Source organism: Vanacampus margaritifer, chromosome 3 (assembly GCF_051991255.1).
Source record: "Vanacampus margaritifer isolate UIUO_Vmar chromosome 3, RoL_Vmar_1.0, whole genome shotgun sequence".
NCBI classification, from domain to species: Eukaryota; Metazoa; Chordata; class Actinopteri; order Syngnathiformes; family Syngnathidae; genus Vanacampus; species Vanacampus margaritifer.
Genome location: NC_135434.1, coordinates 14,158,373 through 14,173,821, shown reverse-complemented (window position 1 = coordinate 14,173,821; position 15,449 = coordinate 14,158,373). Strand labels below are relative to the sequence as shown.

The following is a 15,449-nucleotide window of genomic DNA, read 5'->3' as shown; positions in this document are numbered from 1 at the left end:
AATATGCAAATGTGTCAGTGGAGGTCATTGAAAGCGAGTTTGTTTTTGTTTTTTTTCCTCATGTGCTCTTATGGTTGCACAAGAAAAACTGGTTTTCTATGATGAGTGTCCTCCGCCAACCATCTTTTCATAGTTGCTCTGTCAGCTCAACCGCACACTCTGTTTCTGCTGGGATTAACCAGAGGATTTTGTAACCGATACTTACCATTAGTATTTATTTTGTGAAAATGACCATCAACATTTTCTCAATTGAATATGACTCCAACAATAGCCAAAACATCTTCACAAATGGGGATACAATCAATGGAAGGATCATCGTGGAGGTCTCGAAAGAAACGTCGATCCAATCGCTCACTTTTATAGGCAAAGGAAGTGCGAGGGTTCGCTGGCATGAACATCACGGCGGTCAGGCGCATCAAAATCATTACTACTGGTCGGATGAAAAATATTATGAGATCAAACAACATATCTTGAAAGCTGGTGATGTATTGCTTTATCCATTATTTCAGTAGACGATGTTAGTAATGAGCTTGATCATTAAATCACCAATTATTTATATGCTTCACTCCTCCAGGTACTGATTTTATTACCAAAGGAAGACATGTGTTCCCATTTTCCTTCAAGGTCCCTAACAGGTACTACTGTGTGTATATATATATATATATACTGTTTCTATTATTGATTTGGTGCATTTTCATTCAAGCCAAATTAAGTTACCTGTAATTGTACTTTGCAGTAAAATGCCATCGTCGTTCAAGGCCTCGACTGGTAGAATTGTTCATAAGCTTAAAGCGGAGCTTAAACAATCAATGAAGTTGACAAAAACAGCAAAAGCCCACTTCACATTTGTCTCCAAAGCAGACATGGATATACCGGGACTTATGGTGATACTTTTGCAACAAATTAATTACTGTTTACAATTGTTGTGTCTGTGCACATAAATTCATTGTGGTCTTTGTTTCAGGAAGCTCAGCATGATTCCACTGATAAAAAGCTCGCAGTCTTTGGTTCTGGAATTATTGCAATGGATGTTTACACCAAAAAAATGGGATATCAACCAGGTAATCATATATGCATTGAAGAGGGTCTTCTGCCCACATTTAGTCATAACTGTTTTAATTTATTTATTTCCTCAGTAGAACTTTTATCTGTGGATGTGTCTTTGTGAGTGATGTCGCAATTTCTGCCAAGTGTCTGTAATCAATGATGTTTTTAAAAGTCTTATCGTCAAGACTCGGACCTCATCTATTTCCACAACAATAGGCCATTGTCTGTGGTTGAAGTGTCTGTAATCAATGATGTGTTTAAAGTCTTATCTCATGTCCGGTGAACTCCAGGTGGGCTGTTTGGAGGGCGCGTTGTGGTACCGCCCCTTCAAGATAGTATAAGAATGTTGTGAGTCCGCTGTAACTTCACACTTGCGAGAAGCTGCAGCTATGTTCTGTAAACTCGCTTGTGTCCGGAATATTCTGGAAAATAAAACCTTCAAAGGAACTGTTCACCAATCTCCAGCCTGCATTCGGATAACCAACATTCTCACTACCCGAAAGAAAACGAACACGCTGTAGTATGTGTTTTTACACTATAGGTGCGATGGAAAGCTTTATGCAAAAAGTATAAAGCAGCAAAAAGAAGTAGTCAAGTTGACAGTTCCCATCTTTACTTCCCCATTGGTGTAACTACAAACCTAGTTTTGTGTTCCCTTGCAGGTGAAGATCTCCAAGTCAAAGTTGAAATTCATAACCAATCATCCCGTGCCGTGAAGCCCAAATTTGAATTGTACGAAAAGCAGAGTTTCTTTGCTCAAGGTCGCAGAAGACTTTACACACAGGATATTGTGAAGGAGAAACTCGAGAGTGTTAATGCCCGTAGCAAAGAGACGATGGAGAAGGTGATCACAATCCCAAGGAATATTCCTTCCTCCATTCTCAACTCCTCCATCATCAAGCTGGAATACAGGCTGAAGGTAGGCTGAAGGTTCCATCGTACTTTTCACACTTGATTCAGTAACTGGTAATGAAAATAGTTACAAAAACAGAAACTAGTAAAATGGGGGAAATTAATCTTCATGAAGCACTTGTGATTGTGCTGTTGTTTGAAAGATGAAGGCTAGTTGTAATGGCAATTGATTTCATTTCCATTTGAATGTTAAAACCAAGAGTGCCATCTAGTGGAGTCAACAAATATCACAAGTGCTTGATGAAGCTTTGGTTTCCCATCACTACATAAAAACAATTTCAGAAACTAACCAAGTATGTTTTTCACAGATCTATCTGGATGTCAAATATGCAAAAGACCCCGAAATCAAGCTTCCAATAGTGATCCTACCCGCCTTCGAGGTTCCTGCAGGAAAGCCACCTGCAGGTCCTGCTGCTTATGGATTTGAGGAATTTGGGAAATTAAACCAACATAGTAAAGCCCAACCCCCGCCTTCGGATTTCCCTCCACCATATGGAGTACATGCTATGTATCCCCCACCTTCTGACAAATATGGAGTTTGGCCATAAATCAACAAAAAACTCAAATAAAATTGAAAATTTGCCAACAAACAAGACTTTTTCAATATAATGTTACAGGTAGTCCTCAATTTATGAACACAATGAGTTCCGAGAGGTTGTTCGGAAGTCGAATTTGTTTGTCAATCGAATCACAAAATTAAATTTGATCAAATTATATATTTTTAAAATAAAATAATAACAATATGTAAAAATAAAAAATAAAAAAAAAATCAACAAATTAAATTATATACTTTATATAGAATTTCTATACAGTACATACATTGAATGAAAACATACATTAATTTAGATCATCCTGTATATCTTTATTATCATAAGTTTTGATTTGCTTCTTTTTTTACTTCATGATTATCAGTTGCTATGCCTGCATTTCTACATTTGGCTGTGTCTGTGTTAACCTCATTTCAATAATACGGGATTATGACAGAATGAAGCATTATCCAAGTAACAATTACTGTGAACTAGCTTTGTTTGGAGGGGAAAAAGAGCCAAAAGGTCGAGCTTTTGACTTTGATGGTGAGCTAAAAAAAAAGAAAAAACAGGCATTAGAGCCTAGCCCATTGGATTCGCACCTCCCCTGCTAAGCCAGTAGGGGGCTCTCTGCAGCCCACAAAAGTTCTTCCTGCTTCCACACACAGCCATTGCCACCCACTCAACACAACCCACGAACACCCTTGCACCACCCGACCTCTGTGGCGGGTGAGACTGACTACTTATTTTGTGTTGCTGATGTCAATCAAGTGTTGCTGGACATCTCAGTACTTCTGGATGTAAACCTGTTGCATCTGTTGGGCCGACAATCACTTGTTTTTTAAATCAATACCGTGTGATTCTTTAATAAATTCCCCGGTTGTATATAGAACATTGAACAGCATTGAATTAGTATGAATAAGCGCTTTCTATTCTTGAATGGCCATTCATTTCTTAGATTTTTTTTATGTTCATTTGTGTCTGTATGTCAATTTATGTTTAAATACACGGTACCAAACTCAATCTAGTCTCTTGCCACTCCCTCCTTGAGTCGAATACTAGACTTCTGATAACTAGCCTATTCAATATAAAGTTATTTTCTTGCTTACCTTATTAACTCAGAGTGTTGGTACACCACACTAAGGCTACATACAGGTGTTGCAAATGTGTCACAGCTGTCAAGTTCAACCAATTAGGAGTTGGACAAAAGGGCAAATTATGGATGGACGTTTGACATAAAGATTGTTTTTAAGCAAGTTCAGTTTTAAAAAAAAATCATATCGCGCCATACACAGGAAATCAATGATCACTGTTTTGGGGGGTTTGGTCACATGACGTTCTTCAAACCTCATAGATCGGATTGTTGCTTGTATCTTCATTCTAGCCTTTTTCAATGTCCTTTTCTAAATTGATTTTGGTCATTGATGGCATCGTATTCAATTAAAAATTATTTGATGATCATTTTCAAGCCTTTATCAACTCGTTCCTGTTTGTATGTGACTGTGACTCACGCTAATTCCAATGTGATTTCGACATGTCTTTGGAATGCAGAAATTGTTGACTGATGAGCAAGAGAAAGAGGCCCTGCCAGTGGTTACGTAAGTCAAGCCATCTTTATTTATATAGCGCTTTCAAACTGTCACGGTTGTGTCACAGAGCGGCGTGGTGTCTGTCGGCGTGTGGCGTAGAGGACCCAAAATGCAGGGAGGCAGGAGAACCACGGCAGGAGTGCGGGTTAGACTGTTGTCTTTTATTGTATAACTCAAAATCAAAAACGACAGCACAAACTCCGGGGGTGACCGTGACAATGGCAATGATCCCACAAGGGACTGATCACCACCCGGGAATTAAATGCACCCACACAAATTAGGGGATTAGTCACACCTGGGACCAGGCACAAGTGGCTGAGGGCCCGGATTGGTCAGCCTGCGGAAGGGCAGGCATCCACTCAGGACCAATCGGGACCCTCAACCAAAGCCAGCTCTACCCAGACATGACACAAACAGCCGTATCTGTCACAAAGTGCTTTACAGAAACACATAAAGTAAAACATTAAGAGTAATACAATCACAACAAACCAACTTTTTTTTTTCATTCCTACATACATGTTGATGTATGAAGCAGTTGTAGATAAAAATGGAGAGAATTAGTTTTCAACAGTTGAAGTTGTATCCAGTTATTAAATCGCAAACATTTAATAAGTGAACAATGTCCTGGCTTCCATCATTCACAAATTAGTCAAATTAGTCGTCAGTTGTGAGGATGGATGTCCACAGTGAGCTGTGTTTGGTTACTTTGAAATTACACCGGGCTTGTTGTCTGTCACACTGCAAAAACTTAAATCTTAAGTAAGATGTAATTTCTTAAATTTAACCTAAATTTGCTTACTGTATTTTGAGTTGACAAGTTATTTTTACTTAAAATGAAATTGTCAGGCAAGGCCATTGTGCTTATTTTAAGATACTTATTACTTAATTGTCTTATTTGATCAAGCAGTTTTGGCATTGAGTGTTAACAGACAGTTTTAAGTACTGTGAGGATTAAAACAAGCATTTCCCACATTTTAAGATGACAACTAAGCAACATCAAAGACCCTGAACTGGGGTTTCATGAGTTTTCTTATTTTAAGATTTTGCATAACCTAGTAATAAGATAAATGGAAAAAAATACAAGTATGAAAACACACAAGTGCAATATGGTTCATTTCATTTATATTTACTAAGCTAATTTTTCCTTCTTTGAGTAACAGCACAGTGGTCTAATGGTAGATTGCCTACCCTCATACTTGAAGGTTGTGGGTTCGATTCCTGGCTAGGTCATGACAAAAAAAATGGGAACTTTTACTTACCTCCCTGCTTGACACTTAGGCTAAGTTATCCAAGTGTAAAAAAAACTTTTAAAAAAAACTAGTTCTATTTATTACAGCTGGAAAAAAAGTCAACATTACTTGCTTTTAGTAATGTCTTTGTTTTATTTTCAAGACCGCATATGGGGCTAGTATTATTTTCTTATTTTTCTAAATCTTAAAGTAAAATTTTCTTGTTCTGTTGGCCGATAATTTTGCTTATTTGAAGTAATAATTTTCTAATTTTACCAACTTTTTTTAACGACCTCCACTTTGCGGAAATTCGCACATGGGCGAGGAACCTATCACCCGCGAAACCACGTGGCCAACTGGTGGCTCGAAGTTCGAGGATCTGAACTGGAACATCTCCTACCGCACCGCCCCGCCTTTTCCGGTTATGCCATCGCTTTTTGTTTTCCTTCAGAGAAGCTCGACCAGTTTTGGAGGGTTTTTTTTACAGAGGGAACACTGTAACACGTTGTAAGCAACAACCAAAAGCAACAGAAGATAGAAATCATAGCAATGATACATGAGGACTTGTTAGAGGAGACGTCACACAAATGGATGATCGAGGTGGAAGGGTCACAGTAGCTAAATTTGCATCATCCACAAGTGGCGATCTTTTTGCAGTTCCTTATAAATATACTTTGCGCACACCGATCTACACTGGAGTCCGTGTTCAAGCCATGTAAATTGTGCGCTTCCCCTGTGCTGAATTTAAAGGGAATGAGGGGATCCATTTTGTCTAGCCTTGAATGATTTTAAAGGGACAGTGTGTAAAATGTAGCCAGGTGGCCATTTTGCGACATGCAAACATGCACTCAACTGTCAAACTTTGTGGTCGAATTTGCGCTGGTATATGATTAGATCAATATTCACCTTAGTGAATAGGACGTTAACATGAAGCAAATTACAGGTGCATATTAAGAGCAATTTATGAGCGCATTCTTATTGGATTTGGCCCTCAATGTCATGTACTGCATACATGCAAACAAAAGTTTTTCAGATGAAAGCCGTATCACAAGCTGCCAATTGCAATGTTCATTCTCAGGCAATTCTGCTTTTACTTCGTCTTCAAATAATTTTTACAAAGTGTCAGAATGCCATTCATGAAAGTTTCCATTTGAAACCATCAAAGTGAATGGAAATTTACTTGAGAGTCTTGCAATGTGTTTTCAAGCACACAAAGTCAACGGAAATTTACTGCAAAGTCAGACACTTGAATTGTTTAATTTTAGTACTGTAATAGGCAAGTTTTGACTCCGCCCTTCATGTTTACAATTCCATTGTAAACCGCCTAATGGAAAAATACAGATCCTTCCTCATGCGGATGGATTCCATTTGATGTCATGTTGTTTGACAGGTTTTGTGTCGTGATGAAACACTATACATCACCATCATAATCTTGCTTCACAAATGTAAACGGCGGCAACGGAAGTCTACCCATGTGAGGAGATATTTTAGATGAGCAGAGAAGATATTTTGGCAAAAGGTAATGCATCTTTATCTACATGCTAAGATTTAAAAAAATTTCCCTACATTCTTCCTATTTGAGTGACTTTCATTTTTAGGGCACAATATGACTAACTAAGTAATCTTTCCTCAGGTCTGGATATCAAACGCCCAATGCATTTTGAAGGAATTGTTGACAATGACTTCACATGTCATCCAAAGGAAGACATGGACATAGCTTCACTAATGGTGACATTTTTGGCGTTCTGTTGATACAAAAAAAAAGATCACAAAAGTGTATTTGTAGGTGAACGGTGGTTTGAAAGAGGAATTTGTATTTCAGGAACCTCAGCATGCTTGGCTCAAGAAACAAGTCAAAAGCCCTGGCACTGGAACAGTAACAATAGTTGTTTGCACTGAAAAAAAGGCCTACAAAGCAGGTACGGTGTGCGTGCGTGTGTGTGTGTGTGTGTGTGTGTGTATGCAGGCATGTACATGTTTATGTTACTAAGTGGGGACAACGCTCTGAGGTTTCACATACAAAGTGGGGACCTGGACATTTGTTCGATGCTGATTTTTTATCAAATTCTAGCATACAGAAATGGCATGTGACATTTAAAGTGCACCTGTTGTGGTGAGATGGAAAAATGTATATGGTTTAACAAGAAAAACTGGATCCAAAATAAAACCAATCTAATGCGTGCTGCCATACTTGCTTATTCTTGGCCTGTGCGAGTTAGTCGTTGATAACCAAATCTGGATCGCTATTGGATACATCGTTTTTCCCATTTATATGCACTTCTGATATGATTATCAGAGTAACTTCTTTGAGGATTAATTTCAACTTTATAACGTGTTAGAATAAATTAACTCACTCCATTAACTCACTTGTATTTTCTTCATATGGCTGCTGAGCTCTGCCGCCAAACTTAGAGGAGAGTCCTGGCACGAAGACAAAGACAGACTTTTACATAGTATTATTTTAAAAAGTTCCAACCAAATTCAAATGCAATATTAGTTGTATGTCATCTCAGAGCAAAATGCCTTGCTCAAATTATGTCCACAGGGCCGCACAAATCAATGCCGCTGAAGTGTGCTGTTGATGGGCGGCACTAAATCTATGTTGAGAATTGTTTCCATGAGAAGAATATAAGAAAAATGCCTGTAGAGATGAGTCAGTTTTGACCATTTTGTTCAACAGTGGTAATTTACAGGAAAAGAATCCTATTTGATCAAAGAATGATATTATTCAAAATATACTTTGGATTTGATGATTTTAAATGAATTCCAAGATTTTTATTATATTTATTATAATCTTTGTAGGAAATAATAAAAAATGCAATTCATTGTGATTATGAAATGTTTTAAGATTAATTCATTTAAACTTTTTATTTTATTCTATTCACACGGATAAGGACCGGTCAACCCATGAATTGCAAAAATCAACGTATAATTGACTTATTACTTAATTTAATTAATAATTATTAATTTTGATTGTCGAGCATCATACATTGTTGTTCTTCAACCAGGTTGAACGTATTATACTGGACTCATTTTTAAAACGTAATTTTCTCACCCTGTAGGTGAACGTATCCAAGTCCTAGTTGAAATCAACAACCAATCAACCTGTTCAGTGGCGCTGAAGTACGTATTGTACAGGGAGCAAAGTCGGATTTCGCCGGGTCAGAGGATCATTGGCATATTTCCTATCGCTAAGAAAAATGCCAAGCCTGTTCGTGCCCACAGCAAAGTGACGACGATCACTGTGATGCCCATCCCAAGAGGGATACCTCCCACCATCGCAACGGGTTCGCCCATCCAACTTCAATACAAGTTGAAGGTAAACCAGACCAGACATGTTTATGTCTACCTGCTTCAATCATTAAGGCTGTGCTGTTTTTAAAGGAAAAAATTAACGACATACCTGGACTTTCTCTCATCTGGCCAGTTACGTGGTTACTTGTTGTTGAAAAAATGGCACGCAATTTGATTGGCCAGCAGGGGGGGGGGGTGGGGTGGTTAAAAACGCAGACGCTAATACGATTTTAAGATTTATTTATTTATTTTAATAATTCATATAAGTAATATAAGATCATTTGAAGAACAGACATCCAGCATCTGTGGTGGTGAGTTTTTTTTTTTTTTTTTAAACATCTCATCTCACAAGAAGAGCGTCACAGGACAGATGTTGAACACCCTGCAGTAAATTTGTCTTTTTTAGGTTGACTACAGATTTTTTTGTTTGTTTCATGACCCAAGCTCACCATGTTTGTTGACATTTTGTATGAAAAACAACAACATTTTGTATTTTTGTGTGTGTTCAATTTCTACAGGTCTGTCTGGATATGACCGGCTCAAAGTCCACATACATCGGACTGCCGATATTTGTACTACCCAATAGTCTCTATTCAGCCAAACAACTTCAGCAGCAACTAAATGCTTTAACTTTTGGCGATGTTCTCCATCCAAAACCAAACCCAGAAAGGCGGAAGGCTGGAAAACGACCACCAAAACCCCGATCTCTGGACTCACCGCCTGATTACTAAACTATTGCTCTATATTGCTTTTTTTGCATGGAATTCACAAAATGGAATGAAGTTGATACAAGCAGATTGTATAGAAGCTCTTTCGAAGTTGCTCATAGGTGGCAATTTTTTGCAACTGATCCAATTAAGTGAATATACGAGCAAACAAATTGCAACATCATGTCTGTACGTGTATATACAGTACTATTTGTATTTATGTGTGTGAGGGCATACATGTATTTATATTTATATATATATATATACATATATATAATATCATTATTATTTTTATTTTATTTATTTTTATTTTATTATTTTTTTTATTTTCAACTCACAACTCATTATTGGCAAAAGTATGTGCTGATAGAAAAAGCAAAATATGTATGTTGCAAAGTGCTTTGATATCATTGGATGAGTATTGTTTTTTTTTTGGGGGGGGTAGTCTTTGTAACGTATTTCATTGTAATTAGCCCAATTGAAGCTCCAACTTGGGTTACCTTCGTGAACATGACACCACCAGGGTTGATCACATGACTACTTGTGACATAGACACAAGAGGTATGCTGCTTGACTGGATTAATCAGCTGTGCCTGCATCCACTTCATGTCATCGAGACAAGGTGTGAGGAATGTGACTTTATCATGACTATGAAGCTTTTCTTGGTGGAATACGATCAGGTGAATGAAAAAGGAACTTTCTCTCCTGGAGATGTTCTTTCTGGAAGAGTGACTGTGGTGGCCATCAAGGAGACCAAAGTGCAGTGTTTGATGGTCAATGCGAAAGGAAAAGTTGAAGTCAAATGGTACGATCAAAATGGACAGACCACAGTGCTGCACCAAGATGAGAAGAACTACTTCTATTTGGAACACATTATTCTTCAGGATAAAAATAAAGGAGATGGTTTGTATTTTTTCTTCACAAAATGTATAGGTGATTGCGTGCAACGTAGTATGAGCCTAATTTATTTATTTTTTCTCACCATGGTCAAACTTTGAATAAAAGTTGATTTTATTTTCTACAGGGTTTTTTTTTACATTTTTTTTGTACAGTTTTTTTCACGTTTTTTTTTTCTTTTCTTAATGCAGTACAGCAATATTCCAAAATTAAAGTTCATCACAATGCTCTAGAATAGAGTTTAAAATGGCCTCCAAGTGCTTAGGGAAATATTTTCAAAATAAATCTTTTTTTATGTGATATTTGCCAACACAACTTTTTGATGTCATAAAATAAAATCTACCCATGCAAAAAAAATAATTTCTCTTTCACTCCACATTTGGCCAGGCTCAAAATAATTTGGGGCAAAATTGTGGACGTTTCCTCACATGCGCTATTGCTGTTTGTGCCAAATGTTATTGAACTTAACACTTTTCTCCCTACAAGGATCAGAAATCATCCGTCAAGGGAGAAGTGTATATCCTTTTACCTTTGTCATTCCAAATATGTGAGTACGCTTCATGTCCACTACATGGACAAAAGTCTTGGGACGCACCTCTTCAACCATATTGCTGGATCAGGAATTGGATTACATACCTCATGAATCTTAATTCTTTATTTGAACGAAAACAAAAGTCAATGATTGACAAACTATTTTTATCAACCAAACAACACACAGAGAATGGCTGATCTGTTGTGACTGTCATTGAAAAATGTTATTAAGATTTTTCACTCCTCTGTTAAAAAAAAAAAAAACTCCTGCGAAACTGCTGTGTCTCGCCAGGTGTCCCAATACTTATGTCCATACATTTCCTCACCAATTAAAGACCCTCTCCCTCACGCAGTGATATTCTCTTTGCAGAGACATGCCTTCTTCGTATGATGGAAAATGGGGCAGGATCACATACAGTTTACAAGCTCAATTGACTCAGTCCATCTGGAGCGTCCACAAAACCAGGATTGAGTTCCCATTTCTTACCAAGTCTGAGTTTCCGTTTGCTTCCAAATCAGAAATGCTGATCATCGGACTTCGAGTATGCGATTGATTGATATTGATCAACACAATGTTCCTGTTAGAGATTTGCTTTCTGACGTTGCATCTTTGTTACATAGGAACAGCAACGTGCAACCAAAATTTCATTTTACGGCTCTGGAAAGGTTACTTTAAATGTGACTTCAGAGAAAATGGGACTGACACAAGGTAAACGCATTTCATTGGCCGTTCTCGATGAATTGTGAATGTGACTATAATGACATGACATACATTTGTCACCCTATAGGTGAAACGATGGACGTGTCTATTGAAGTCATCAACAATTCAAATCGTGCAGTAACACCCAAATTCTTCCTTTGTGAAAAGCAAATTTTTGTCGCTCAGTCGGCGGCGATTATTCACACAAATAAGATCCTCTTCGGTAAAGGAGAATCTGTTTCTGCTCGGAGCAGTCGCACCATAAGCAACGTTCTAAGTATTCCTGCCCAGCTCAACCCCACCTTCCTCAACTGCTCCATGATCAAGCTTGAGTACACCCTCAAGGTAAACGTGGCTTTTAAAACTGCATTTCATAAATGATTCTGTTCAACCAATCACGGCTCAGCTTCAGAAAACTGGTGAGCCATGATTGGTTGTTACCTGAGCAGCTGTGATGTTATTTTGTGGTGGTAAAATGGCCACTACCTGAGATGGATAAAAACAGGTGGATTTTGATGCAGATCTAGAAATCAGGTTGAAACACTAATTCAAGACACACACACACAAAAAAAAGATACATGTTTAAAATTGGATGAAACAGCGCTAGTCGTCAACATTAGCGGCTAGTAATGAGCTGCTAGTGGCAGTGCTAAGATTGCGACACTGCCGCCGGACTACTTTTCAGAGGCACTTAATTGGACGAAAATGGATCTGCACACATGACTTTGATGCCGAGAGCTTGCCACAGTTGCAGTTCCTATACCAATCTGTTTTTGACAAACAAAGCAACTGAGGCAACTCATGTATTATCATGTTAAAAATTTGAAAAAAAAAAATTTGGGTTAGATCCCATTGAAGCAATACTATATATAGCATTAATATGTTTCTTTTTCTCTTGCAAATTCAAAATATAACATCCACTCATTAGAGAGGAAGTCAAAAAAAAAATCTTGACAAAAATATGTTAGCCACACAAGTCTTAATACGATATTTTGGTTAATATTGTGTTAGTGGAATATGAGTTAAGCAACAAAATTCAGCATTTTTTTTTAAATCAATATCAGCTATTTGCTCAGGGCTCAAGCAACAACCAATCACAGCTCAGCTGTTTTCTGAAGATGAGCTGTCAATGGTTGTTACCTGAGACCTGAGCAACTGTGATGTCATTTTCGCAAGTGGTAAAATGACCGCCCCCTGAAATGGACAAAAAAGGCTGGATTTTGCTGCATAACTCATATTCCACAAATGTAATATTAATCAGAATGTCATGTTATGTCATATATAACATATTTACTATCAATCTAAAAAGCCAAACAATTGTTTTCTCATTATGTTGAGCATTTAAGATAACTTTATTGTGATTTTAGTGTAACGACCTCTTTATGTTTGTTTTCGGTTTACGTTTTCACCTGAAAACCCAAAGAAAGTTCATGCACATTTTCAATTCCAACATTTAAGTCAAGTCAAGTCAGTGAACACATATTCCAATAAGGATTTGCTTGCCATCAACCAAAGTAAATCTAGGTCATTAGACATTTGAGCAGCATACTCTCCAACTAATCAGTGTAAACTGATCTTGTAGCTTCAGGCAGGTGTGTTAAGTGAAACTGTTCTCTGCTATTATGCCAGTGAACTCACATTGATCTGGTGCTAATCCATGCTGATATTATTACATTATCCTTTAAAAAACATACATTTAAATGATTTTAATGTTCGTGCAGGCTAAATTATTAATTTTCACTTTTGTTTTTGCTTTGCTTTTGATCACAAGTAAACCTCTGCTTTTACAGCAGGTGAGGGAAAGTTGTGGGCGGCACTAATTTTTCACTAATTTTTTCACTGCTTTCAGTAAACTGGCCACAAAAAAACAACAACAATAATCCCAGGTAGCTCGCCATGGACATGTGCTGTTGGATAGCCAAAGCGAGCAAAATTCCACATACACTTTGTTTTTTTAATTTAGTACACAAACAAAAAAAAGAATACTGCGCTTCACTTGGTTAAGCACAGGAATCTTAGTAAATATGCCGGAGTCCATGACAAAAAAAAAAGTGTAATGAGAAGCGCTAGCAGCAAGGAGAGCCCTATTGGCATAACAAATTAAAGAGGCGCCACCGTGTGGCGTAGAACTGTACTACTATTAATGACATAGAAATTAGCCTACAATAAAACGTCAATGATTTCACCTTCACGTAAGCTTTCATTGAATTCGGTTTATGAACGGTTTGTTGTTTTGTTTTTTTCTGTTAATTCCTTATTTTCTGTTGTTTGTGCCCCAGCACCCAGAGCTAATTTGCATTCAAAAGTGCACCAAACAGTTTGCCCTCGCTAATTATTCAAGTGGGTTTTATTTGCACGAATGAGCTGATAACTGAACTATTTGTTTGATTGCAGGTCACGCTTGGTGACCTATTGGCAAGAGACCCGGACATCAAACTTCCTCTGGTTATTCTAATGGGTCCATCCCAACAATATCATCAAAAAACAAAGCGATCCATGGAATGTGGAATGATGAAAGAGCCTAATTAGTGTCACGCAATTTGGGGGTGTCTGGAATGTGAAAATGTTTTTTGTTCTTTTTTTTTTTAACCCAGCTGTTTGTCAGACTGGGATTTAAACTGACTGTGATTGTTGTTTATATTTTCTGAACACAATATGAAGATTCTGAGTCACGGAGCAGCCCACTAATTACTTCCAAACAAGTGCCAAAGTGCAAAAGTAGAGATAAAGTAAAAAGGCAGTATTGTTTTCACCTGTTAATTAATTAGGCACTTGGTTAGCTATTTGCTTTGTTAGTGAGCAGAATTATGCAAAAAAAATACTCAATTGAAACTTTGTTGAGACCTTTTGGTGCAAATTGAAATAAACATATAGTGAAATTTATTTTTTCTTGCCAGCCGGTGTTTGATCTCAAATGAACAACTAGTTCTTCTTCTTTCTTTCTTTTTTTTTTTTTTTTTTTGCCATTCCTGAGTGAGGAAAGTAACTGCTCAGCCAAGCACAAGCGGAGAATGCCACATATTACATTTATGTTTCTGTTTGTGTCACTGTTTCATTATCTTCAGGTAAAAGATTGTCAGTGGTGATTTTCCGTTAGATCCAAATTGGACAATGGACAATTTTTTATTTTATTTTATTGTTTTAATGTCAAATTTTCCCCTGTTGTGTAAACAAATTGTCCATGTTATGTGAGTGTTTATATGTGTTTCTGACACACTTCATAGAATTTTAATAGTAGTGAATTTAGGTCAACGTTGACCTTTGTGTCCATAGCAGCAGCATCCTCATCTATTCTTCTACGTCTTGGGAGTCAGTTGGTCTCTCTCTCTCTCGACTCTCTCAGTTCGTCGTCTCTGCACTTCGTAGCTCGGTCTCTCTCTCTCTCTCTCCTCTCTCTCTCACTCTCTCTCTCTTCTCTCTCTCTCTCTCTCTCTCTCTCTCTCTCTCTCTCTCTCTCTCTCTCTCTCTCTCTCTCTCTCTCTCTCTCTCTCTCTCTCTCTCTCTCTCTCTCTCTCTCGCACACACACTGGCTAGTTTTGGACCATGGTAGGGCGGTGCAGCTTCTGGCACCTCCCACCTCCAGAGTTAGTACCATGACAACCATGTGTGCCTGCTGGCGTCTCCCTGTCTTCACCAGCCGCCGTTGCCATGGTAACTCCCCACGGGGCTCCCGCAGATCAGCGGGATGGGCGTCCAGTTGACTAAACGCTCTCCCAGCCTGGGAATAGCTGAGGGAGGAAGGCGAGGGCGCCGCGCAGGCGAGCGTTTGTGGAAATGCGTGCAGCAGCACAACCTGGCAGTGCCCATCTTTTCCCTCATGTAGCATTTAGTCTGCTTCCGTCTTGATTAAAAGAGCTTGGAAACAAGAGTGCGGATCGCTAATAAGGCTTAAACATTTGCCAACTCTGAAATCAATGAGTAAAGTAACCTCAGGAGCACAGAGGGGTTAAAATGTAAGTACACGTGCAATTTAAAGTGTTGAATACATTTCCCAATGTTACAATTTAAATTGCTTG

At 38.0% G+C, this 15,449-nt stretch overlaps 2 protein-coding genes across 3 annotated transcripts; both read left to right on the top strand.

Annotated features, from left to right (window-relative positions):
- The first annotated feature begins 129 nt into the window (after positions 1-129).
- Positions 130-3,961, top strand: LOC144048334 (arrestin domain-containing protein 3-like). Its single transcript, XM_077560182.1, has 6 exons — positions 130-480; positions 575-635; positions 737-884; positions 965-1,061; positions 1,710-1,966; positions 2,268-3,961. The coding sequence occupies exons 1-6, from the start codon at positions 228-230 to the stop codon at positions 2,505-2,507; spliced, it is 1,056 nt and encodes a 351-aa protein (XP_077416308.1). The 5' UTR covers positions 130-227; the 3' UTR covers positions 2,508-3,961.
- Positions 3,962-4,066: 105 nt separating this feature from the next.
- LOC144049501 (arrestin domain-containing protein 3-like) lies at positions 4,067-14,316 on the top strand. Of its 2 annotated transcripts, XM_077562476.1 has the most exons (11): positions 4,067-4,084; positions 6,695-6,823; positions 6,938-7,032; positions 7,127-7,223; positions 8,367-8,623; positions 9,117-10,208; positions 10,689-10,749; positions 11,104-11,275; positions 11,355-11,442; positions 11,522-11,778; positions 13,828-14,316. In XM_077562476.1, exons 6-11 carry the CDS (start codon positions 9,839-9,841, stop codon positions 13,960-13,962), a joined length of 1,083 nt encoding a protein of 360 aa, XP_077418602.1. In that variant the 5' UTR covers positions 4,067-4,084; positions 6,695-6,823; positions 6,938-7,032; positions 7,127-7,223; positions 8,367-8,623; positions 9,117-9,838; the 3' UTR covers positions 13,963-14,316. The 2 variants fall into 2 exon arrangements, with proteins under 2 accessions (XP_077418602.1, XP_077418603.1); XM_077562477.1 differs by lacking the exons at positions 4,067-4,084; positions 6,695-6,823; positions 6,938-7,032; positions 7,127-7,223; positions 8,367-8,623 and adding an exon at positions 8,631-8,909.
- Positions 14,317-15,449: the final 1,133 nt, after the last annotated feature.

Bases quoted from the DNA above. Each gene is read 5' to 3' on its own strand.
- LOC144048334 (XM_077560182.1), top strand. From the start codon at position 228: ATGACCATCAACATTTTCTCAATTGAATATGACTCCAACAATAGCCAA. The intron at 636-736 runs GTACTACTGTGT...TGTACTTTGCAG, and splicing joins TCCTTCAAGGTCCCTAACAG to TAAAATGCCATCGTCGTTCA. The intron at 1,062-1,709 runs GTAATCATATAT...GTTCCCTTGCAG, and splicing joins AAAAATGGGATATCAACCAG to GTGAAGATCTCCAAGTCAAA.
- LOC144049501 (XM_077562476.1), top strand. From the start codon at position 9,839: ATGACTACTTGTGACATAGACACAAGAGGTATGCTGCTTGACTGGATT. The intron at 10,209-10,688 runs GTTTGTATTTTT...TCTCCCTACAAG, and splicing joins GGATAAAAATAAAGGAGATG to GATCAGAAATCATCCGTCAA. The intron at 11,443-11,521 runs GTAAACGCATTT...GTCACCCTATAG, and splicing joins GAAAATGGGACTGACACAAG to GTGAAACGATGGACGTGTCT.